The sequence below is a fragment of the Coptis chinensis genome, chromosome 4 (assembly GCF_015680905.1).
Source record: "Coptis chinensis isolate HL-2020 chromosome 4, ASM1568090v1, whole genome shotgun sequence".
NCBI lineage: Eukaryota > Viridiplantae > Streptophyta > Magnoliopsida > Ranunculales > Ranunculaceae > Coptis > Coptis chinensis.
The window spans coordinates 79,832,550-79,860,106 of NC_141459.1; the positions used below are offsets into that span (position 1 = coordinate 79,832,550).

The window sequence follows — 27,557 nt, forward strand, 5'->3', positions numbered from 1 at the left end:
TAGCTCGGACTTGCACATAGGGATACCATTCAACCTGTCAAATAGCATATGATCGAGGAAATTAATCATTAACCACATACTAATAATATCAATTAATAAATAAAACTATTTACATACAAAAATGCTTACATCGGTACAAGTCATATTATCAATGGTGGCTCGGTATGCTTCAATGCATTTGTTGTTGCTAGCATAAAAGATCGAAATAATCGAAAGTACCCACGAGCACGGGCACATGCTCAACTGATAGTCCTCATTTGGGTATGGCCTGAACACCGGGAAGTACTCATAAATCCATGCCTACATTAATATAGACACCCATTTAATATTGTAATAGATAGATAAAATTGACATTGAAAAGAAAAACAAAAAAACTAATACCTGTAGGAGAGTGAAATAGCCTGAAACACCCTTCACCTTGGCACTTGTGGCAGTCCCAAGACCCCTGTACAAGTAAGCTAGTAAGGCTGCACCCCACGCCAGAAGTCTCGATCTCGGCAAATTTCAAAGCGTCCTCGGATAACAAACGGAACCGCTGCGGTTCGGGCGATGTCGGTGAAGGCGGTACATCCAAAGAAAAATAACAGATAAGCTCTCACAGCAAACTGCACCTCTTTTTGGGTTGATGCCTTCTTCACAACAACCCCATTTTCATCACGTAAATCTTCATCCGTTACCTTCCCAGCAAACTGCTTCATCAAGAAATCCATCCTAACTTTGGAAGTGAACTTATTGGATTTCATCTCCGCATCTATCTTATCCATGGGTATGCCAAGATCTTTGTGGAGGAGTCTTTTTGTCTGTTCCAAGGTCAAATCAGTGTCCCCAGTCACTGCTTTGCCTCTGATCGGAACTCCTAAGAGTTGGGAAACATCGTCCAACGTGATTGTCATCTCGCCCACACATATATGAAACGTGTTGGTCTCGGATGCCACCTCTCCACAAACGCAGACCAACACAGATCCCGATGCCTCAGATACACCTAAGACCGAGCACATAAGCCCGGTTCTTTGAAGCTCCACGCGAAAAGTAGAACAGTCTGAACACTCTCCTCTGATATCCCATTGTACCAACTTGTTTAGGTGCCCATGGCACTTCAACACCCCTCGCTCCGCCTAAAACAACAAAAACTTAGTATTAATGTATGCACAAGTTTCGTAATACAAAATTTAAATACTAATAGACACTAAATGATAATATTACCTGCCCCTCCCAAACATCGCGAGCCACGTGCACTGCATAGTCATACAACAGATGTGACACACAAGGGCCACCTCCATAAACACCTCTCTTGAACTCCAAGTCATTGTTAGACTTTCTCACAATATTCACTGGAGGTACAGGTACATGGACTTCCTCGTCATCCTCCTCCTCCTCCTCCGCGTCCTCTTCCTCCTCGTCAGTCTCCTCTTCTGCATCATCAACACCCTCTTCTTCACTATCAGCATGACTTAGAACTACACTCTTCCCACGATCCATATTTACGTCATCATCATCGTCATCGTCATCGTCATCTACATCTAAATATAAATCTAAATCTACATCTACATCTACATCTACATCTACATCTACATCTACATCTACATCTACATCACTAAGAACTGTCCCCTTTCTTCTCTTTTGATTTCCTAACTCTACACCACTTACAACATTACTGGGATCATCTGCTTTCCGATCCACTCTACGAACTGATGCCGAAGTGGTTGTTCTCCTTCCTCTCTTTTTCTCAGGCTCCTCATCGCGACCCGAACTACTACTCCCCCCACCTAACAACTTCTTAGCACCCGTGAAAACACTTTTTGCTGCATTCTTCACATTCACATTCTTTGTTCGAGGCATTGCTACAAAAGAAATTGGAGTTAAAAATAAGACATTCCCCCTTCAACTAATTCAAATTGTTGCAATACCAACGTGAAAATACAAAAAACAAAATAAGGCGGTGTGCATGCCAATCTATATCTAAGGTGTGCATGCTATCTAGGCAAACTATACTCCTCTATTAAATCCCCCCTCCACACACTAATAAAAAAAACCCAATCTAATTCAAGCATGCGAAATCAACTAGGAAAACTTTGCGAGAACGACTCATGTAAAACTTTAAAGCCGCCATGGAGATAATGAACATCGAAAAAAGAAGCACATTTGTAAAACGAAAATAGTCGACGCAGCATAAGAGAAAGACAATATAAGAGTTGAAGCTCGATGGGGAAAATGAAAGGGCCATAATCTCACGAGTGAAGGAACGAAGAAAGACCAACGTCAAAGGGGAACAACTGTCGATACTCGATCTTAAGTCTCTAACTAAAAAACTAATGAATATGAACTGAGTGTAGAAGCTATTAAAGTCACAGCGGTGTATACATAGCACATCAAGATGAAGAAGTCGATAAAAGCTCAGAGAGTCAAATGCATCTACTTTGCACATATACATATAGCAGGAGGCATTATAGAAAAATTGCTATCAGTTATTAAGTTGGATTCGAGCATATGGCATAGATGCAAGTTAAATGCAGCCACGTGGTCTTGAGTTTGAGGCAAGAACAGTGTCGGCGATACACATTAATGAATTTTGGCGTCTCTCTTGCTAGTTTGGGACATCCAACATAAACTAAAATGTCAAAAACTTTTAATCTTTTGTACTTGCATGATCTTCATGGCAAATTCTTAGTTGGAAAGAAGCCTTACTACGACCATGCGAGAGTACCGGTGGTAGGGGAAAATGGAGGTAGTCGGGACCTTAATTAGTTTAGTTAAGCGTCACACTCCTACTATGATTTGCATGTACAAAATGGGTGTCTAAAATTCAAAAGAATTGAATCAAACATAACATTATATAAAAAAAAAGAAGATAGAAAGATAGAACAGTTACTACGAAACAGAGAGCTATATATTTATTTTGAATCAAGCAAAGCGATACTCCGGATATATGGCCTCAAATAAAAATCTAGTGATATCAACAACAGAGAGACAATAAGTTCATAAGTTCATTGCTTGATTTAATGATTTATTTATTTTGAACTTGGATAAACATAACATTGATGTCTCTGTCTCCATTTCTATAAATCGAAAAAATTAAAAATATAAATAACTTAAACAGTCAAAAATCCCAATGTACATAAACAGTGTAAATAACTTAAACATCAAAACTCTGACAGAGTTCAAAACTCTGAACTCTGATAGAGTTCACCGAACTCTGAAAGAGTTCAAAACTCTGATGTCAGAGTTCAGAGTTCAAAACTCTGATAGAGGAGTTCAAAACTCTGACAGAGTTCAAAACTCTGAAAGAGTTCAAAACTGTGATAGAGTTCACCGAACTCTGAAAGAGTTCAAAACTCTGATAGAGTTCACCGAACTCTGACAGAGTTCACCAAACTCTGAAAGAGTTCAAAACTCTGATAGAGTTCACCGAACTCTGAAAGAGTTCAAAACTCTGATAGAGTTCATAAGTTCAAAACTCTGACAGAGTTCATAAGTTCATAAGGTTACTATCTATATCATGATAGTAACCTTCTAAGGCTACTAGAACTCACAAACTAGACTTCTAGACACTTCTAAATTAGGCTTAAAGAATAAAAATGAAAATAACTTGTTTTTAGTATAATTGGATTTACTAAAAACAATTAGACAATAAACATAGGCTCTATGTTCTACATCAATCCTGCCCAAAATGTTGCGATGTTTATCGGTTTTTAAAGGCACTAGGCAATAAATCACTAACACCAATATCCTGCCCAAAATGTTGCGATGTTTATCGTTTTTTAAAGGCACTAGGCAATAAATCACTAACATCTTATTTCTATCATATAAAAGCAGCGCACATCCTATATTCTCTAGTGTTTAAATGAAACTGCTCCTCTCCAGCTCTCCTCCTCTTCAACGTTCAACTTACCCAAACTTATGTAACAAACATGTCGATATGTTCTGATGATTCGGTTTTAGAGGTGAAGTGGAATATTGAAAATAACCCTGCATTTGTAAACACAACACCAGCTGTTTCTTTCAGCAATGATCGTTACTCGACAATTAGTGATGGATTTGTTGCGGTACCGTTTAATGAAAAGGTGCAAGGAGTATCTAGCTGTTCATCACCAGAAGTTCGATACAAAATTGAAAACTCTTCACCAGAAACAACTAAATATCTAGCCTTAAGAATGTATGATAGCTTAAAGAAGCATGGGCTTATAAATGAAGTTGTCATGACACTTGGAGGGGATGCTATAGAGGCAGAAGAACTGAAGGAAGTGGAGCTTGGAGGAAGCAAGAAAGTAGAAGAGCTAATGGGCATGGAGTATCTACTGAAAGATGGTTTTGTTAGTTATCTTCGTGATGTGGTTCGTATAACACCCCCCATCCCTCAACAGGTAATGGACTGCAATATATGAATATGGTAATCTGCATAAACTGTGTTGACGTGTTGTGTTGTGTTACTTTTATTGTTGTCGTCGTAGTCCATAAACCCAAAGGGTGTACGTATGTGGGAGAAATTTACAATCTCCATGCAAAAATACACTTCAGAGTTCACCGAACTCTGAAAGAGTTCAAAACTGTGAACTCTGACAGAGTTCACCGAACTCTGACAGAGTTCAAAACTCTAAACTCTGACAGAGTTCAAAACTCTGAACTCTGAAAGAGTTCAAAACTCTGATAGAGTTCACCGAACTCTGAAAGAGTTCAAAACTCTGAACTCTGAAAGAGTTCACCGAACTCTGACAGAGTTCAAAACTCTGAACTCTGAAAGAGTTCAAAACTCTGAATGAGTTCAAAACTCTAAACTCTGAAAGAGTTCAAAACTCTGAACTCTGAAAGAGTTCACCGAACTCTGACAGAGTTCAAAACTCTGAACTCTGAAAGAGTTCAAAACTCTGATAGAGTTCACCGAACTTTGACAGAGTTCACCGTTCATAACTTCATTGCTTGATTTAATGATTTATTTATTTTGAATCATTCATCTCTTATAAATCCAATCAAGTAAACAAACAAAATATCTTCAATTAATAATTTAATCCCACTTAAATGTTTATAAAGCAAACAAATATCAAACAAACCCATAGCAACGCCAATTAGTTCCATAAAAAAGAAGCAAAATCCCAATTTATGAACAACAAAATCTTGTTTGAATGGAAGAAACAAACTCAGAAAAATAAAGGTTGCTCCGACTTAAACCAAGCTTGAAACGAAGATTGATTCACAATGAACACCTTAATTCAACACAACAATGGTTAATTAGCACATTGTTTTCGAAAGTGAAACACTAATTTTTGGAGATAAGATTAAAAGAGAGAAGGTAAACACAAACCTTAATTGTTTTCGGAGAGTGTAGCCAAGACTGGGGATTTTTTGGAGAAGAAGGTAAACATTCGATTTTTATAGTACTTGAAATCAACAAACTAAGTGTACAATAATAAGTTAGAACCACATGGCAACTCACGGGAAGAGGAACAACTACTTTGTCTTTGAATCAAAAGAGGTAGGTGGAGCAAATTGCTTGTGTAGTTGGGGTAGCCGTTTAAAGTCATGAAGAATGTTCCATGAGATGACCCATAAGAAACATAAAGGTTAATCATCACTACACACTAGCTTATCTCATTGCAAGGAAAAGAATACATAATCATAATCACCACACATAAATTAGAAGAAGAAATTTGTGAACTCACATCGATCCAAGAACCATTAATACCAAATAAGATTAATACTGAATTTGTGAACTCTCGAGTCAAGAACCATTAATAATGAATTTGTGGAGAATACATAAAGGTTAATCATCACTACACATAAATACATAATCAGTCAAGAACCATTAATACCAAATAAGATTAAGTTGAGAGAATAGTTATACCTAATTTCTTCTTCAAATGAATCTCTTTTATGGATTGAACACAAAAAAATTTGTTTTCGCTTTCTCCTTTATAGATTTTGGAGAGAGATCGGTGAAATTGGAGGAGATTGATTCGTAAACACTGATTTTTTTGGAGAAGAAGGTAAACATTCGATTTTTTATTTGAATCCTATTTCAGAAAGTTTTTGTTTTCAAAATTCATGAAATTTTGGTTTTTCTGGAATTTCGTTTTTTGGAGAAGAATGGACTATGTCCGTAGGATCAGTTCTGTTGATGCACGAGATGAAAGGTGTGGATCGGCTGTGTCCACAATGTGGCTATAGTACCTGTGGCTGTGTCCACAATGTGGCTATATATATATCGGTTTTTGGAAGGTCCAATATATCCCCCGATATTGAAATATTGGGCCTTGATTTAGACTAGTATCTATGCAATGATATAGTTTAGTAAATCTCAAATATCATTAAAAAAAAGGCTGGTTTGTTATTGAAAAAAAATAGAGAATCATCGTGAAATGTAAACACAATTACTAATCATATTTTGAACCATATATACAAAATATGCACAAACTGATCTTAAGCTAACAATTGATTAACGATTACGATTACAAACAAACTAATGACATTACTAATACTTCGTAGACATGTTTCTTACATGCTTTTCGTTTCTTTTTCATATGTATGTTCGATAATTAAGTGAAGAATATATATATATATATATATATATATATATATATATATATATATATATATATATATATATATATATATGGGTCTGGCTACCTTGACAAACTTTAAAATGACAACCCATCTTAACAGCTCATCATCGTCCCATTCGATTATACCCGATCCAACGCCCGGATCTTGCGCTAATTTCACAAAGCAAATATGAGAGGGTACAATAGTCATTTTATTTTTCTTTCACAAATTAGATTAGAAAATTAGGTAAAACTGGCGCTTTTCTTTCCTCATCCTCTTTCTCTCTCTCACTATATAGGACACCCACCACCACGTTTTTTTCATGAAAACTCTGCTTGGAAACTCAATGGAACCGGTTAACCCACAATCAAATCTTAAGAATCAAAAGGAAAATATAATTAAAACCCAACTCAATCAAGTTTGAAGAACTCATTTGAAAATTGATTACCTCCTCGCCAACAATAGAATCAAACAGATACAAAAACTCACCAAGATTCTCAACTCAACCATATCTTTAATTCCTTCCAATGGTTTACATAAAAAAATGTGTCATAACAATATAAGGTATTTCTTTATCAATGATTCAATGGAAGTCAAAGAATTCACTTCAACAGATAACCGGATAACCCACTTCATATTTATGAGGATAACTCCAAGGTAAATTAAACTCATCTCCAAATTGAAGAATTATACACAAATCAATACCCAACTATGAAGTTTTGTGCAGAGATGACTTTTGTTAGGAGGAAGAAGAATGAGGTCGTGGTTTTTTTATGGATCTATTTTTTTTTTTTTGAATAGAAAGTCAAATGACCATTGTACCCTCTCTTATTTGGGGTATGAACAATGTTCATACCCCAATATGAGCTATGAACAGTCGTTGTTCATATGAACATTCATTGTTCATACCTATTTGGGGTATGAACAATCAATGTTCATACCTCACTATATAAGCTGTGTACAACACTATATAACTGAGAAAGTTTATCACCGATGAGCCCCCATTGAATTTACCTTTTCGATCAGTCAAAAACCGTGTTCAATCAGTTGAAGTCAACAAAGTCAATCAAAGTCAATCATACTGCCGTATGTTGTTAAAATTGATTAAGATTAGTGGAGTGGTCAATTGGGATTTTTGAACAATTGAACTGATGAGTTATTTGATTTGAAAAAGCATTCCGTTTTTTTCTTGTAGAAAATTTTGATAGGGGAAAATATTGATTTTTCATATAACAAATTTTGCCAAAAGAAATTATATGGGGAGTACTTTGACTACTTTCCGTCAGAAAATGTCTGTTTTCATGAGAAAATTTTCTAAGCAATCAAATACGTATATTGTAGACTTAAATCTACAAATTATATCATTGGAGGAAATTTGAAGTGTTACACCACCATGATCAAACCCAACAATAGTAAGAGAGTGGAAATAAATTAGCATTCTTCTAATTCACACAGACACACACACATACCCCCATAAATACAATTTACGATTGGGAGGTGTTTATGATGTACTTGTGAGAATGTTTGCGTGTGCTCAGGATGAAATCATAAATCCAAGGAAGTAGACGAAATTGAAACTGTATTAACCACCAAACTTTAATAGAAAAACATGCTGGCACATCGCGTATGCTAATTTGGAAAACAAAACAATATATATTCGATCCATTTGGTTGAGCTTTAGTTGTCTATAAAATGTCACAATTCAGATGATGGGCCGCTCATTCTTGGCTCGAGCAAGTTAATTTGTGCTGTAATATGGGCCGAGTCTGAACATGCTGAAATTTGACTTCCCGACAAAGTATTAGTGAATTTCGAGCTACTCGAGGTTCTACTCGTTTCTAGCTCCCTCAAGCTTGTTTCATGTTGCAATTTGAGCTGAGCTTAAATAACTTTTTTTTTATGGGAATTAAGAAAAAGCAATGTTTGATTAAGAAAATCTAGCCATTTCTTGGTTTGTATTTTGTTACCTGTTTTGTGTAGCTTCAAGTATTTGATCGAGGTGTGTTAGTGTATACATTGAAAGCTTTGTAAACTTAAAGCTTTGTTATCAGCAATGTAAAAAATAATTCAATGCTATGCTATTGTTTATATGGGTTCATTCATTATTGTTGTATTTGAATGCCAATTGGATACAGAAACAGTTCTTTGTGGACTATTAACAAAGAATGTTCATAGCTCATGACTATGAACAATCAATGTTCATAGTCCAATTGTTCATAGTCACAAAGCCCACAATCTACTCACCGAAAATAACAACTGAAAAGTAAAACCCAAATAGGCGCCCGCCCTCTTATAGTGCTTGGGATATAGGCTCACGCCCCTAAACCCAAATAGGCGCCCACCCTCTTATAGTGTCTGGGATATAGGCGCACCCCTAAACCTAAATAGGCGCCCGCCCTCTTATAGTGTCTGGGATATAGGTGCATGCTGACAATATTGCACCAACTCATTTTTTGAATGATATGAACAAAGAATGTTTATAGCTCATGACTATGAACAATCATTGTTCATAGTCCAATTGTGATATGAACAAAGAATGTTCATTGCTCATGACTATGAACATAAATTGTTCATTGCTCATGACTATGAATATTGATTGTTCATAGTACAGTATGGACTATGAACAATCACTGTTCATAGTCCAATTGTGATAAAAACAAGGGTCCGGTTCCTGGGACTCAATTTTATTTGACTCAAGTTTAACTCAATTTTTGGACTCTTGGATTATCTTAATCTAACGGTACAAAATTTCCAGATGATAGGCATTTAAAAGATGACGTCATGTAGGCCCCTTATCATTTCATTACGTTCGTGCTCGCCAAAAATCAAAAACTCTTTTCACCCTCACTCTAAAGGCTCCTTTGATTTCTTGAGAAAAAAAAAATCGTTTCATGATTTAACAAAAAAAAATATCACTAACAACGTGTGATGATAATCAATCTGCCGACCTTCCTTGAAACAAAGACCATAATGGTGGTTTCAAACAATTCAAAAAATTCAAACAATTCAAAAAATTGACATCATTCGTGTTCGTGGTGGCACTTCGTTCCAATTTTTTGAATTGTTTGAATTTTAAATTGACTATCCAGTTTTTTGGGAGCTTACAGTGTGGAAGGACCGTCATTTTAAACATGCCTCCACGAACACGAGGAGGATTAAGCACCCAAACCCGAAAAAGAAAATGTAACGAAGTGCCACCAATTCCCATTGTTTATGAACCCAATGAAGAAATCGCAAAATCAACAATGAACACTTAATGTTCATACTCTTGTTGGACTATGAACATTCAGTGTTCATACTCCCAGTGGACTATGAACATTGAATGTTCATACTTTTGTTAGACTATGAACATTCAGTGTTCATAGTTGATGCAATCTGATTTGCCAATGATGTCAATGAAGTTGGCATATGATGTGTATGTCAATGAAGTTGACATACGTCAATGAACCGAAAAGCGGGTAACAAAGTCGGAAAGACATGGACGTGCCCATATTTGATTGGAAATGTCAAAATAAGCATAACCCACAGCTTTGTTGTGGGCACCATCATTTAGGCCTTCAAAATCATGTTTTTTGCCGCTTTAGGAAAGTTTTGTTTTTTTTATATCTTTTGATAGGAGATTCCGTTTTCGATTTGGTCAATTGGGTTAATTCTATTTTGATTAGTAGTTTCTTAATATATGGTTATCCCAAAACTTTCCATTTTTGGAAAATTTTGAGTTTTTGGAAAATTAGGGTATTTCATTTATATAAAGGCTGGTAGTTTGTATTAAAGTTTTCAGTTTTGGTTTTGAGTTAATCATATTAAGAGTTACCACAATTGGACTATGAACAGTGATATTAAGAGTTAATCATATTATGGGTTATAAACATTCTTTGTTCATATCACAATTGGACTATGAACAATGATTGTTCATAGTTCGATAGCTATGAACACTCATTGTCCATAGCTATGAACTATGAACATAGCTATGAACAATGAGTGTTCATAGTCCATATTGTACGTACTATGAACAATCATTGTTCATAGTCCAATTGTAGTATGCACAAAGAATATTCATAGCTCATGACTATGAACATTGATTGTTTATAATACGTACAGTATGGACTATGAACACTCACTGTTCATAGTTCAATTGTGATATGAACAAAAAATGTTCATAGCTCATGACTGTGGTATGAACAAAGAATGGTTAATTTGAGATACCCCCTTGTTTTGCAGTGAGAGGAGTGATTTTTCCCGATAATAATATCATCTTTATTTTTGTTTTGGTAAACGGTTGAGATTAGATCATCTCATTTATTTTAGATCGGTGGTCGAGATTAGATCTAACCATTTTGGTAGTCTTCCACACGTGCACAGCTTATACATTGTCGTATATAAACTTTCTCTGTTATATAGTGTTGTACACAGCTTATATAGTGAGGTATGAACATTGATTGTTCATACCCCAAATATGTATGAACAATGAATGTTCATATGAACAATGAGTGTTCATAGCTCATATTGGGGTATGAACAATGATTGTTCATACCCCAAATAAGAGAGGGTACAATGGTCATTTGACTTTCTATTCACAAAAAAAAAAATAGATCCACAAAAAATCCACGACCCCATTCTTCTTCCTCCTAACAAAAGCCATCTCTGCATAAAATTTCATAGTTGGGTATTGATTTGTGTATAATTCTTCAATTTGGAGATGGGTTTAATTTACCTTGGAGTTATGCTTATTTTGACATTTCCAATCAAATATGGGCACGTCCATGTCTTTCTGATTTTGTTACCCGCTTTTCCAGTTCATTGACGTATGTCAACTTCATTGACATACACATCATATGCCAACTTCATTGACATCATTGGCAAACTGTATTGCATCAACTATGAACACTGAATGTTCATAGTCTAACAAGAGTATGAACATTCAATGTTCATAGTCCACTGGGAGTATGAACACTGAATGTTCATAGTCCAACAAGAGTATGAACATTAAGTGTTCATTGTTGATTTTGCGATTTCTTCATTGGGTTCATAAACAATGGGAATTGGTGGCACTTCGCTACATTTTCTTTTCGGTTTGGGTGCTTAATCCTCCTCGTGTTCGTGGAGGCATGTTTAAAATGACGGTCCTTCCACACCGTAAGCTCCCAAAAACTGGATAGTCAATTTTAAAATTCAAACAATTCAAAAAATTGGAACGGCGCCACCACCTAACACCTAATGATGTCAATTTTTGAATTTTTGAATTGTTTGAATTGCTAATTAGAAATCATTGGTGTTTTTTTTCTAATTGTAAGAATTATAAAACTATCCAATTTTTTGGGAGCTTACACCAATGATTTCTACAACCTAGGATCAGCTGCCTCATGCCATTTTTCTAGTATCAATTATCCGACATAAAAAAAAACCAAAATCATTGGTGTAAGCTCCCAAAAATTGGATATTTTTATAATTCTTAGAATTAGAAAAAACACCCAAAAAAAGGCAAAGGCAAGAGAACATAACCAACGGTCCTTCCACACTCAACAAGCATGTCATTCCACACTCTTGTTTTTTATTTTTTCTCGACAATTTCTGAGTCGTGGCTTAGCAATCTTATTACAAGATTTACACATTCTTCCTAGATTCTCTAAGGCTTCCTCCTCGGGCCTTTTCATTCTCCCGTTTTCTTCTTCCTCCCCTTCGCTTGAGAAATGTTGGGATTTAAAACCAAGAGCTGAAAAGAAGATTTAAGAGTTAAAATCAAATAAGATTTTTATCATTGCAAAGATAAAAAAAACAAACTAAATAAATTACCTGTGAGGTATCAACTATAGGCTCTTCAACTGGAGGTGCTTCATTATTCATTGCATCCGTTTTGTTGATAGTTTCCTTAAGCTCCGAAACTCCAATAGACATTTCACTCATCTTCTGAATAAAATATGCATATGTCTCAACACTAGTTGATGCATCATAAGCCAATTGAGTAGCAACCTTGATACAATGGGCAACTCTTAATGGCTCATGGTCTTCATGACCGACCACTAGTCCACCATCAAACACCGCTCTGTATGTGTTTGCCTTTTTAGGCCCACCGCTTCAAAATAAAATGATCCGAATCTCTTCGATGTCATAACGCTGAAAAAGCTTTAAAATGTGAGCACAAAGTAATCCTTCGAACTGAAAATTCTTACATTCACAAATACCCTCCAAAGTTCCTCTATTAAAAAGTCACTTTCCAAATTGAAGTTTGCTTAATGTCTCTTGTCTTCACCGTGATAAATTCCTGTTCCATGTATGTCTATCTCTTCTCCCACAATTCTATACTTCATCTTAGCCTTTTCTAAATGTTTCTTGAATTTATTGAAAGCACTAATGGTATAAACTTTACCTGCATGCTTGAGGAGGAAAGCATCCTTAGCCACAATGCGAGAAGTATGTTCTGCACGGTAATCGATTCCCTTTCATTCCCGGCTATCGATTCCAAAGACCTCTCATTACCATGGACAAATTCCATAAGTGTAGTCGTTTAACTAACGAATTGATCATAATGAGAATTCATTGATTCACTTCTCACCCGTCGTCATGCATACCAAAGCAAAAAATGTCATTGTGATAAGCCGAACCCAAGACGACGGTTTTTTATATTTATTTCAACCAAGTATTTTCAGTCAAGTTATACTTCAACAAAGAGTGCACCACCCACTTTCTTTCAAAATCAACAATCCTATATGACTTCCAAATAATATATGTAAGCTCAACACAAAGCATCGAGCCTATGGTAAACAAATGACAACTTCTCTGAAAATTTCTGCATAATGTGCCAAAGACAAAATCGATGTCGAATAGTAGGGAAAACTCTTCTAACTCGCCGCAGTCATCGCTAAATCTTGGTCGATAAGTATTGAAGTTGGTGGGATCGACCACCCATAGCTGCAAGCCATGTCTGAAACAACCACACAAATGTCTCTTCTGTCTCATCAAGTAGCAGGGCACAACCAAATTGAATGGACTGCATATGGTGGTTGACTCCAGTAAAAGGGGCAAACGGCATACCGTAAACATTAGTTCTATATGTTGTATCAAAAGATACGACATCCCCAAAGTACTCATATTGGACACGGGACCTTCCATCAACCCAAAAGAAATTTACTACTACACCTTTTGTATCTAATTGAACGGCATAGTAGAACTGAGGATTTTCAGCACTCTTCTGCCTAAAATAGTGAAGCACGGCTGTTGCATCGTTATCTTTAGGCATTTTTCTCATCAAACCATAATGGTGGTTCCAACAATGCTTTCTCCGAAACCCAATCTCATCCCCATGGAAAACGTCTGCCACTTTCCCTACAGGTATACCATTGTCATGAAAAACCTCTCAAAAACTCTTTTGCAGCTTTCGGGCATATTTTTGTTACCTTTCATATATTGTCTCTTTGATGGAGTGACGAAACCATGGCTATGGCGATTTTCAGCCAAACTCACATCATATATATCTTCAAGTTTTCTTTTTGTAACTCGCATTCTAGCTTGGCAACCACATCTAATAGTCGGTACTTCTCGGCTACACCTTCAATTTCTTCTTTCTTGTTATGGACCCCTCGCGTTAGCAAACCAATAGACAACTAGAAGGCAATTCCACACCCGCTTGTTTTTATCCAGAGTCCCAACACCTAATCTCAAATCCCCCCCCTTTTACCAAACTCTCTCAGAGTAAGTATTTGCTTCATCAACACTATTAAATTTCATACCTAAGTGTGGAGCAACTAATTTATTAACGCCATTACTTTGAGAATCAAGACAACAAGAAGAAGTGCCAACAAAAGCTCTAACATTTTTTTCCATTTCTAGCAAAAAAAAAAACAGAGAAAATATCAAATGACGCAAAATAGATATTAATGACTCCCATATATTAAATTGACAATTTTAACGTCTATTCTAATTAGCAAAAAACGATTATAGTATAAAAGAGGGTTATAGAGCAATTATTCGAGAACAAACAACTAAGAATTCTAATTCGAAAAGAAAGCACTTAAGTTCAAAAGGACAATATCAAAGCAAAGAATATTAACTTCTTACAAATTGGAAAAACCAAAAGAACGATAAAATAAGATTAACTTACCTTGGTTTACAGAGATGGCTAATTCCAAAAAAATAGTATAGTGATTTTTTGTGAAAAAGAAAGATAATGGGCTCCAATTGAATAGTCGGGTGATCTTTTGTGAAGAAGAAACCGGCGTGGGTTTATTTGTAGAGAGTGAGTGAGGAAGAGAGAGGAAGAAGAAGTCTCAGAGTGTTTTGTTGGGTTTTTTGTTTTTTTTATGAATAGAAAATCAAAATGACCATTATACCCACCCTGAATTCTTTGTTTGATAAGGAATAGTTCTTGGGCTTGGATGGGTTGGATCAAACGGACGGATCAAATAAAATAAGATAAGTCAATCAATTGAGTCGAGGTAGCCAGCCCCATATATATATATATATATATATATATATATATATATATATTTGGTCAATCACACGAGAGTCATTCAAATAAAATGATTAGTAAAATAGTAGTTTCCTAATTATATATATATATATATATATATATATATATATATATATATATATATATATATATATATATATATATTTGGTCAATCACACGAGTCATTCAAATAAAATGATTAGTAAAATAGTAGTTTCCTAATTATTTATGGGTGATCTTGGACACACCTATAAAAACACTCTCATACCCCATAACTAACATAAGTTTTTGTCATACCCCAATAACTGCTTAAATCCAATAATATCTCCTACATTAATTTGGGGTATTTCCAATAAGGGCATGGGGCAAAAGGATTAAATTTTTTTTAAAAAAATAACGACACACGTCTATTTGGTATCCCTGTTTTCTAGTGAAAGTTTCTTTTCGCCTTATTTGTTGTCCCTCACACGATCTTGATTGGCAAACTATCACTTATAAGACTCAATTCATACTTGCTGGTCTTGTGCTGTTTGTTTGTTTTGATTCGAGAGCTCATCATTGTCACTTGACAAACTTGAAACGTTGTTGCAATAAGCTGCGTGCTCTGACTCTGATTCTATTTATTTTGGGACGTGGCTAACTCTATCAGAGTTTCCCTCCGAAAATTTTCTACATTTCAAAGAACTTAAAAACCGACTTTTTTTTAAGTTAATCAGATTACAGTGTATTATTATGGCAAACTTGTGGCAAGGAATAAATATTTGTGCATTAGCTCCCAGAAGCTGTAAATCATTTTGAAAACCCACCATTTCTACTATGTTGATGCTTTGAAGAGCAGTATTGTATAATTTACTCCTTTATTGTGTTTTTTACAAGATATACTGTCGAACATTGAGAAGTTCCAATTTTTGAATAAGCGTAGAGAAATTTAAGACTAACCACTTCAAGAGTTGCAGCTTTTGCAATTCTTCAGGAAGCTATACAAATATAATTTCTTTCTGTAGGTGTTTATGTTAGGAATATACAACTTAATTGTACTTACTCTTTATCAATTACTAAACTATACAAACCTTTTATCTTGTAAGTGTCTTGTACTTCTTAATTAAATTCGAGCCTAGTGTAGATACACTATGTCCTTAAGACAGATTTTTCCCCTCACAGTGCTTGAAGGTTGATGGGAAACTGTCTCCCAAGATAGAACGGATTTTCTTCTATAGAAAGCTAGCACTTCAATTCTATAGAATTAACGAACACAACATAGTATTTGACTAAGAACAAAGGGAGAAGAGAAAGATCAGAACTCTGTATGATCTGGTGTGTCTTTCTCTCCAAATTCATCCACTATTTATAGGTGAATGGTGCTTCTTCCAAACAACACAGTGACTCTTGGGAAAAAGTAAACAACTCTTTGAAAAGTCACATGTTTCAAAAAGACACACCATTTCGACATAAAACATTGTTTCGAACTAGTGCCTATTTCGAAAGGTCACACCTTTTCGGCATGATGCATTGTTTCGAACCAGTGCACATTTCGAAAGGTCGCACCTTTTCGGCATAATGCACTATTTCGAACTAGTGCATCCTTTTGAAAATATTTTTCTCACTTTACGTACTGTTTCAAGAGAAACCCATTTAATCTCAAGTGGGGTAACTTGGAAGACAAATTATTCATTCATATCTCAATGTAATTGTGCAAAACAAATCAATTTTTCCAACAATCCCCCACATGAATGAAAATTTGGCTTCTTCTATCATAAACATCAGATTTATGTTCTTTTACAAATGAAAAGACACCGCATCAGGTCAAGCAACATGGGAGGCCTTGAACTTGCCTTAGTGAAAGACGATCGGATTTAATTGGATGATCAGTAGACTTCAATTAATGTCCTTGAACTGTCAGCCGTTTGTATAAACTTAGACAATCATCTTCACGCAGTACCTTCTCGAATACTGTTGATTCTCACGTTTGTGTTCATTTTGGCCTTGAACGCTTCTTGGTTTCAAAGAGTATTTTTGAGACATTTGCCTTAAAATATTTCTCATAGAAGCGGCCCCACTTCACACTCACATAGGTGATTTCTATAAAGAGTATCTTGGAATACTCCACTTGGATAACATAACTTTCTAAGATATAGTAAATCATTAAAAGCTTAACTTATCCTGGGTCTCGCGGCAGATATACACTGTCTTATATAGGAATGGGTTAGAGTATAATATTACTCTCCAGTGCTAACTGAGTCACAAACATAATTCAGTTAGCCCATTGAACCTAGATCTTGGGATATCGAGTCAACTAGGTTGGTTTTTCCATTATGATGACTCTTGGTTGATTATCTCAAAGGCTTTAAGCCCATTCCTCTTGATAATCTTTCCACTTACTCTCTTGTTAAACCTTTTGTAAGAGGATCCGCAATGTTATCTTTTGACCTTACATAGTCGATTGAGATAACTCCATTTGAAAGCAATTGTCTAACGGTGTTATGTCTACAATGTATGTGTCGAGACTTCCTGTTATACATGCTATTCTGTGCTCTACCAATAGCAGATTGGCTGTCACAGTGTATACACACTGCTAGCACAGGTTTAGCCCAGTTTGGAATATCCTCTAAAAAATTTCAAAGCCACTATGCTTTTTCTCCAGCCTTGTCCAATGCAATGAATTCTGATTCCATAGTGGACCTCGCTATGCACGTTTGTTTTGAGGATTTCCAAGAAACAGCTGCACCTCCAAGTGTAAAGACATATCCACTTGTGGACTTTGAGTTTTTAATGTCAGATATCCAATTAGCATCGCAATACCCTTCTGGAATGACTGGATATCTTGTATAGTGCACACCAAAATTCTGAATATACTTTAAGTATCCCAAAACTCCCAGTATATGGCAGTCTAATGATCTCTGCCAGGATTACTCGTATATCGACTTAGCTTGCTCACATAGTATGCTATGTTAGGCCTTATACAGTTCATGACATACATTAAACTGCCAAGTATACGAGAGTATTCTAGTTGAGATATGCTATCTCCAGTATTTTTGACTAAATAAAGATTTACGTCAATTGGTGACCTCTTTGGTGTGATGTTATATTTCTTGAACTTTTCAAGAATCGTCTCAATGTAATGAGATTGTGATAGAACAAGTCCATCCTCTGTCCTAGAGATCTTAATTCCTAGGATAACATCAGCGACACCTAAATCTTTCATGTCAAACTTACTAGACTTAACATTTGTTTGGTAGATTTTATGACATCCATATTACTACCTAAAATTAGCATATCGTCTACATAGAGACAAATAATGACACATCCCTTTTGAGTGCTTTTGACATAGATACACTTGTCACACTCGTTTATTTTGAAACTGTTTGACAACATTGCATTGTCAAATTTCTCATGCCATTACTTAGGTGCTTGCTTTAGTCCATATAAGGATTTAACAAGCTTGCAAACTTTCTTTTCTTGTCCAGGAGCAATAAACCCTTTGGGTTGTTCCATGTATATTTCTCCATCTAACTCACCATTCAAGAATGCCGTCTTTACATCCATTTGATGTATCTCAAATTCATGTATTGATGTTATTGCTATTAGCATCCTTATGGAAGTTATTCTTGTAACTGGAGAGTAAGTGTCAAAATAATCTAATCCATCCTTTTGTCTAAAGCCTTTGACCACAAGTCTAGCTTTATACTTGTCGATTGATCCATCAGTCTTAAATTTCTTTGTGAACACTAGCAGAAAAAAAGGGTTTTTGTGACTGTTTTAAAATGTTATTTGTGATTGTTCTGTTTGAAACGGTCACAAATGGCAGAAAAGGGCTTTTGTGACTGTTTTGAAATGCTTTTTGTGACTGTCAGATCTAGAACCGTCACAAATCCTTTTTTCTTTGAAAAAATTCGTATATTGAAGATTATTTGTGACCATTCTCCCAAAACAGTTACATACTCCTGCACTTTATGTCACCATCTTAAATGACCTCATTTACTTTTCGGTCCGCCACAATTCCACTAAAAAATAACTAATTAGATACACAAACACACCCCAGTGAGCCCATGTTCAGACTCCCGCTTCCTACAAACATTTCCAGCCCATATGTGGCCACGTGTACTAGAAAAAGAAAATCTTGTCTAAAATAATCCCAACACTAAACACACTTAGAAAAAAAATACTAGGCAGTTCCAAATGAGCCAACTTTCTCCTTCACCCACTTAGCTTCGTCCGCCACCGCCTTTGCCAATTAACCATTTTTTTTTCTTTTTCTTTTTTCTCTTTCTCCTCACTACACCATAACAGGATATTTGCAGCACACACTTTTTTGCTGTTGGTAAGTTGCTAATGTTATATAAACGTTGGGAATGTTGTTTAGTGTTGCTTTAATTCGGGTGAATTTCGTGAATTAATTTCTAACAATTTCAAATCGGATAAAACCGTGTGATAAGTGTTACGTACAAATCCTGAAAACCCAACACATTTCAAAATTTGGCGATACAGGGAAACAAAAAAAAAAATCACGATAGCATTATTTCGTGAAATAGAAAACATAACCTCGTCTCTTTCTCTTCTATCTCACTGATGTTCTTCTTTCTAACTGCCGTTGCCGAGTACTTCAATCAATTAATTTCGGTGGATAACTCAAACCCTCTTTTCTTGAAACCGAATTTTGTCCGTCCTCCATGCTCAATACCCCTTCCACTTTCTCTCCTCGTCTCAAAACCCCTTATTATTTCTCTACTCTAATCACTGGGAGGTCGCTCTCAATCACGGGAGAATTTAATTAGCATGGATTTGTATGAGAATGCGCTCGAAGGAAGTATTCCAAAATCTGTGTCTAAATTGAAGTCACTCAAGTTTCTGTAAGTTTTATTTGGAGAAGGGTTTTGATTTGTTGTGTTATTAGATTTTTATTATGTTCTTGTAATTTGTAAACTCATTGTTATCTTGTATTTTGATGGCTTTTCCGTTTGAAAAATAACAAACTCATAAGATCAATTCCAAGAGAACTCGCAAAGCTTTCAAACCTCAAAGTCTTGTAAGAATGAAAAGACATGGTCGAATGAAAATTAAGATTAAATTTGGAGGTAGTGCATCTCTTTTTATCCCCTTTAATTAGTTTATTTCTCCAGCCTCCTTTTAAATGCTAACCAATTTATTCTATGAGTAATTGCCTGAGAAGCATGTACCTGGGGTTTTATGGTTGGGGCTGTCCAAACTGAGTTGTTGTAATGTTTCAGGAGAAATGAAGTTGAGGGGATGGATGGGTTGTAATGAGGTGTTGACTTTTGCTTGAAATATTGCAATGCATCCTGAAACTTGGCTTGATTTCCCTCTTGCTGACGATGAAGACTCCGATGGTACACGGCCCATTACTAGTTATTGCAATGCAGATTGAACTGTTAAAGTTAATATTGAATTCCGATTATACTTTTAACTTTTTTTCTCACAAATTTTGATTTGTCTGATGCCCAACAAGAGCATGCTTTAGCTGTTGAACGTCTTGCACCAAGATTAGCAACCCTTAGCATTGAGATTTGCCCGGGATATATGAGCGAAGGATGCTTTTGGAAGATTTACTTTGTTCTTTTGCATTCTAGGCTCAATAAATATGATGCTGAACTTCTCTTAACCCCACAGGTAAGCTGTGTTAGTGCATTTCCATTTATCATTTATTTAAAAATCTGAAGTTATTCATTTAGTGCGATTTTGTCGTAAGCAGTATTGCCTTCATTTAAAGGTCAGAGGTGTCTAGTATATAGTGGCTAAAAGATTGGTCCTCTGAGGTATTTTTGAGACTCTTAGTTCTTTGTTAGTCCGTTTTACTTTCTGGTCTCAGTAAGGGCTGGCTTTCTGAAAAAGTTGCTCGTAATTTGGAACTGGCATCAGTACATGACGTGGGATATTATGGTCTGCCGTTGAGGATGCTTACCCATGGTATATAAGTAATAATAAATGGGAAAATAAGAAGAAAAACTTAATTGATTAACTCCACCCCATTACCAACTTATGGCTAATGGCGTACGAGTATTCAGACCATTTGGGATTGTGTTACAACTTACTTGGAACCACTGAAAGCATCTCTAAGTAAACCCCATATATTCCTAGCAAGCTGGACCCCAAGCTTAAAATGCCAATTTTAAGAATCTCCTATGGGTCTAACAATTTGTAAATCCAATATGGTTATTTTCTTTAGGTTATTATCGTATCCAAATGTATATCCTGTTCTTAGTAATAACTTATTACTCACCTGTTTTGATATTTAAAGCATATACAAACTAAATGAAAATATACCTTCTGGTTACTTGTGTACCAATGTGGAATTACTTTGTTGCTGATAACGTGTAATGAGTTTCCTATTTATAGCATTTTCCATGGAAATTTTTTTGGTGTCTGTAGATATTATTCCTCGGTCTTGCTATTAAAATTGACGGTTTCAATATTGTTGTTCTGACTTACTAAAATAAAAAGGTTACCTTCACGCACGTGTTTTTACTTGGTCAACATGGTGTTTGTTCCTATTGCTTATTCTAGAATTGTTGTAGATGAAAGATGTTAGATGGAACCGAAGCTCGAGGGGTCAAAATATTGAAATGACCTTGGTTGAGTACTTTTATGATGAATTTAATATCTAAGTATGGTTTGGGGTGGATGTGAAGAAATTCCCAAAACCAATGGTTATGGCTCCAAAGAAGAAAATACTATCTTAACAATGTTTTCCTTCATGATCTATCTCTCAAAGAAGAAAATACTCATCTTTTTTGAAGACCAAAGGTACATACCCTCTCCCTTCCATATTGTTCTTAGATTTAACCGCAAGGCAGTTGTTTAAAATGGCATTCATTGATTTAGGGTTGCTTTCAAGTAAAAGGCGATTCTTTTATATAGCTCAAAGGGTGGAGACAAGGTAAGCTCAAGCTCGATCTGTTTTCTCTCATTTGTCTCTTCGTATTTCAATCCAATTTTTTTTTCCCATTTTTTTTTTCTTTTCACTTCTATTAAGTTCCAGCTATTCAACCTAAATCCATATGCTTGGAGCACCAATCTGTTCAACGGGGTTTCCTTAAAATCCTTAATTTGAAATCCTTCATTATCCCATTCATCAAGGTATTTTCAATCTCTTTATTTTGAATAATTTTGATACATCAATGACAAACCTAGAAACTTGTATATGGGGCTGTCCTTTTACTGGTTATTGTTTGTTTTTAATGGTTGCATCCTTTGCAGGTTATGAACACTAGCTCTGTTTGTTTATTGGGTAAATTTGTATGGTTAAAACAGTGACATTTGGAGCAAATCCCACTGGTTTTCACTTCAATGGATTATGTTACGGAGGTTCAATCAGTTTCAATTTCATATGTAAATTTGGACAATTTATTTATCCTCCAATTGTTTCCAACTTTTAGGCTTATGGGTGTTGGTTGTATATTGACACTGAAAGTTGATGTAATCTCTTCTCCGCTCCCTTTTTGTTTGGTATATGTAGTCTTCTGTCGATAAAAGCTAAGGCGTTGTATTATAAAAAAGCAATTATTATTCTGTGATTTTTGCTCTTAGGTGATAACATTGGAGATGCTAGTGAGGATACACACAAGTTAGCTTGAGTGGCAGACTGGATCAATTCTAGCCATATGGACACTGTTGAACTTCCGATGTTTTTCGAATTCCCCAAACATCTCTAGGCTAAAGATACAATCACAAGCTTTTAATTATTTTCCTTTCTTTTTCTGTTTCTTTGTTGTGCACATATTTTAGTCCTTAAGAGTGACTAACTGACTATCCTCCACTTGGGTGTCCCGTATTCTTGAGTTTATATATGAACTAATTACTTTATTTCAAAATTCAGTTTGCATGTCATTGTGTCATTCGGTATGTAGAGCTTAAATCCTTACTCCATGAATGTTTTGTTTGCTCAACAGAGTTTAGTTGAAGAAATTGGACAAGATTGGTGACAAGCAAGCAGTTTCGGCCTATCTTTTTCTTAAGTAATGGAGGTTTATGAGAGGTTGTGTTAAGGTACCACTTCAATAAAGTGAATGTCATTGTGTAGACAATCTTGTGTATGTTTATTTCTTATGCATTTCGTCTGCCGATCTTTTCTTTACATCTTAATATTGTGTCATGTTTCTCAATAAACGTTTACGATTACTCTTTGACCTAAGGCCTTCTAACACAACGGATCAGGGTGAGGCAAGGTGCTAGGTTATATAGTTTCGCCTTGGATCCCCTTTGGAAATAGATATGATAGCAATTTGCAACTACAATACAAATTGTAGCCTTGGGCCTGCAACACATGGGTATTATTCTAAGACTGTCGTTTGACAACCTGTTATGACATTACGTGAGTTTGTGAATAATTTAGGTGTTGGCACTATGTTAATAATGGCCTCTTGTACCATCCACTATTAGGTGTTGATTTGACATATTGTTTTGTAGGACCTTGTAAACCCTACTTCCAAAGAATCCATAGATTAGGCTGGTGCCTTTTATTTATATATTTATTGAGAAATGAGCTTTGCTTCCAGCATAAGTTTAGGAAATACCACATTGGATACTTGGAGATTCTAATATGTTAATGTATCTTTTGTAAAGAAGCACCACATAACTTTTCCAATTATTTTATACGATTGGTTTATTATATTTCCGATAAAGAATCTTGGCCGTAAAATGGCTTACACCTGCAAGGAGATATCAGAGTGATGTTCGAATAGAATTTGTTCAGTTCATCCAAGAATGTATTATAAACTATTCTCAAGATGAAAATCAGATGCAGAACAACCACAAGGCTTAAAACATACACGTGGGTGATCGACTTGGGCAAGATTAGGTTCCTTTTTTCAATTAGATTTGGCTAATTTAATTTATATGTATTACATTGGGAATGTGTTATTTCCTTCATTATGTTTTAGAATATACAAATATATATTGGTTATCCAAAGGAATTGGTCGATAATTCAATGGAATTAGCACTTTATGAATGCTTCTTGAAAATTTAATGGATAATATTCAGAGTGGCTTATTACAGGTCTAATTCCATATGAGGTATGTTTTCACATGTATTCGATATTTTTTTAAAACAAAATATATATTTATCACGGTTTTAACCAAATCGTCATGAATAGTTGTCCTTTTTGTGACGGTTACAAGATGATTACATTACTGTTTTGTTTGAACCGTCACAAACGATATGCTTTTTTGTGACTGTTTTTAAGTGTTTGTTACGGTTTTATATGGTGGATATAGGCTTATTTAGAGGAATTATTTGTGACGGTTTTGAAAAAAAAATGACCCCCACTCCATCACGGTTTTGGAAAAAAAAAAAAAGTGACAAAAGACTTTTTGTTATTATTTTTAACAGTGATATAAAATATTTTTTCTTGTAGTGGAATATCCACTTATATCCCAAAGCCTTGGAACCTGGTGGTAAATCTACCAATTCCCATGTATGATTTTGCATTATGGATTTAATCTCGCTATTTATTGCTTCTTTCCAATAAGTAGCTTATGGAGATGGCATTGCCTCCTTGAACGTTTGAGGATTATTTTCCAACAAGTATGTTAGAAAATCAGGTCCAAAAGACGTTGACGTCCTTGATCTTTTGCTACGTCTAGGTTCTTCCTCAATTTTGCTTTGTGTATGATGGTTACTAGTTGTAGGATCTAAAGTTCTTTTTGTTGAACCTGGCTATATACACATGTTATACGGAAACGTATTTTCAAAGAATGAAACATTCCTTGACTCAATAATCGTATTAACATGTATATCTTGAATCTTTGATTTATGAACCTGAAAATGATATGCACTACTATTGTTTGCATATCCAATGAATACACAATCAATAGTCTTGGGTCCTATCTTTACTTTCTTAGGTTTAAGGACTTCCACTTTAGTAAGACACCCCCACACTTTTAAGAATTCGTAGAAAGTCTGATGACCTTTCCACAATTCGTATGGTGTTTTAAGCGTCTCCTTATTAGGAATCTTGTTGAGAATGTAATTGGCAAAAGCAAAGCTTCCCCACAAATTCTGGGGTAAACCAGAACTTAACAACATAACATTCATCATCTCTTTTAGAGTTCGGTTTTTGCGTTCCGCAATACCATTTGATTGAGGTGAATAAGGAGCCGTAGTTTGATGAATGATTCCATGTTCAGAACAGAAACCTTCAAAAGGTGATTCATATTCACCTCCTCTATCACTCCTTATAACTTTAATTTTTTTGCTTAGTTGATTTTCAAATTCATTTTTATAGTGTTGGAACACTTCAATAGCCTCATCTTTACTTCTCAACAAGTAAACATTAACTATATCTAGTGATATCGTCAATAAAAGTAATAGAATACTTTTTACCATCTCTAGTTTGCACGTACTTAAGATCACATATAGCTGTATGTATTAAGTCTAGAGGTTCAGTACTTCTTTCAATGGAACGAAAGGATGATCTGGTCAACTTGGATTCTACCCAAGTTTCATATTTATGGTGTGGGTCTATTTTTATATTTGGTATATAGTTCAAATTAATTAATCTACGCAAAGTATCATAATTAACATGTCCTAATCTACCATGCTATACATGTGAAGACTCAATCAAGTAAACAGAATATTCAACTTTATTGGTGCTCTTTGGCGCAATAGTAAAACAAGACATCCTAAAGAGCCCATCTTGAAGATAACATTTTCCCACGAATACATCATTCTTAGTTACTACAAATTTATTAGAAACAAAGACTAACTTAAAACTATTCTTGCTCAGCAGCAACCCAGAAACCAAGTTCTTGCGAATGTCAGGCACATAGAGCACCTCATTCAGAGTTAGTTCCTTCCCAGAAGTCAACCTCATTACCACCTTTCCTTTGCCTTCAATCTTGGACGAAGAAGAATTTCCCATAAAGAGTTGTTCTTCCTTTTCCACAGCATGATAAGTGGTGAACATCGACTTGTTGGAGCATATGTGGCGAGTAGCACCATTATCCACCCACCATTTCCTTTCATTTCCAATCATGAGACATTTAGAAACCACATCAGATAGGTTCATGTGTCATTAACATTATCAGAAAGCGTGTCCATTGTCACATTTGCTTCAGTCTTTTGCTTCTTGTACTTCTTTGGCTTGCGACATTCATTTGCCTTATGTCCAGCCTTCCCACAGTTGTAGCACTTGCTCTTGAACTTAGTAGTCGTACTACTCTCTTCACCTTGAGCTTTGTCTTGGTACTTCCTCTTTTCCTTAGCACTTGATCCTTCCACAACATTGGCCTTTGCCACCATAGGATCCTTGCCCTTCTTCTTAGATAGGCGATAGTTCTTAAAATCCTTCCAAGATGGTGGTAATTTCTCAATCATAGCAGCCACTTGGAAAGATTCTCCTAGGGTCATTCATTCAGCAATGACATCATGGAGGATTACTTGAAGTTCTTGGATTTGGCTTATGACAGTCTTACTATCCGTCATTTTGAAATCAAAAAATCTGCCAAATATGAATTTCTTCATGCCAGCATCTTCACACTTGTATTTCTTGTCCAATGAATCCCAAAGTTCCTTAGCAGTCTTGAACACACTATACACATTGTATAATGAGTCAGCCAACCCGCTAAGGACATAATTTCTACATAAGAAATCAGCATGTAACCAAGCATCCTTGGCCAAAACCTTCTCCTTGTCGGTTTCATCAGGGCTTACATTAGGAGCCTTATCCCACAGAAACCTTGCCAAGTTAAGGGTGGTCAGATAGAAGAGCATCTTCTGTTGCCAGCGCTTGAAATCAGTTCCATTGAACTTTTCAGGCTTCTCCCCATGAGGAACATAATGGGGAACAACAGTAGGAACAGTAACAACAGGTGTAACTGGTGGTGTTGCCATATTCTGAAATACAACCACACTTTGTTATTCTTTTAAACCAAAAAAGAAAACAAAACAAAAACAAATTCTGTTCGGTAAAGAAAAATAAGAAAAAATATATGTCTTAAGTTGTTAGGAATATACAACTTAATTGTACTTACTCTTTACCAATTACCAAACTATACAAACCTTTTGTCTTATAAGTGTATTGTACTTCTTAATTAAATCCAAGCCTAGTGTAGATACACTATATCCTTAAGACAGATTTTCCCCCTCACAGTGCTTGAAGGTTGATGAGAAACTGTCTCCCAGATAGAACGGATTTCCTTCTATAGAAAGCTAGCACTTCAATTCTATAGAATCAGCGAACACAACATAGTATTTGACTAAGAACAGAGGGAGAAGAGAAAGATCAGAACTCTGTGTGATCTGGTGTGTCTTTCTCTCCAAATTCATCAACTATTTATAGGTGAGTGGTGCTTCTTTGAAACAACACAGTGACTCTTGGAAAAAAGTAAGCAACTCTTTGAAAAATCACATGTTTCGAAAAGACACACCATTTCGGCATAAAACATTGTTCCGAGCTAGTGCCTATTTCGAAAGGTCACACTTTTTCGGCATGATGCACTGTTTCGAATTAGTACACATTTTAAAAGGTCGTATCTTTTCGACATAATGCACTGTTTCGAACTAGTGCATCTTTTTGAAAATGTTTTTCTCACTTTACGTACTGTTTCAAGAAAAACTAATTTC

At 35.5% G+C, this 27,557-nt stretch overlaps 1 protein-coding gene across 1 annotated transcript; it reads right to left on the bottom strand.

The window, feature by feature from the left end:
* Positions 1-889: 889 nt before the first annotated feature.
* On the bottom strand, positions 890-1,497 carry LOC147505004 (uncharacterized). The gene is made up of 3 exons (XM_086605439.1): positions 1,204-1,497; positions 997-1,115; positions 890-935 (listed from the first exon to the last, which is right to left on the bottom strand). The coding sequence occupies exons 1-3, from the start codon at positions 1,477-1,479 to the stop codon at positions 890-892; spliced, it is 441 nt and encodes a 146-aa protein (XP_086461565.1). The 5' UTR covers positions 1,480-1,497.
* Between the last annotated feature and the right edge of the window lie 26,060 nt (positions 1,498-27,557).

Coding starts and splice junctions, on each gene's coding strand:
- LOC147505004 (XM_086605439.1), bottom strand. CDS start 1,479: ATGGATCGTGGGAAGAGTGTAGTTCTAAGTCATGCTGATAGTGAAGAA. Junction 1,116..1,203: donor GCGATGTTTGGGAGGGGCAG/GTAATATTATCA, acceptor TTGTTGTTTTAG/GCGGAGCGAGGGGTGTTGAA. Junction 936..996: donor CTTCAAAGAACCGGGCTTAT/GTGCTCGGTCTT, acceptor GTTTGTGGAGAG/GTGGCATCCGAGACCAACAC.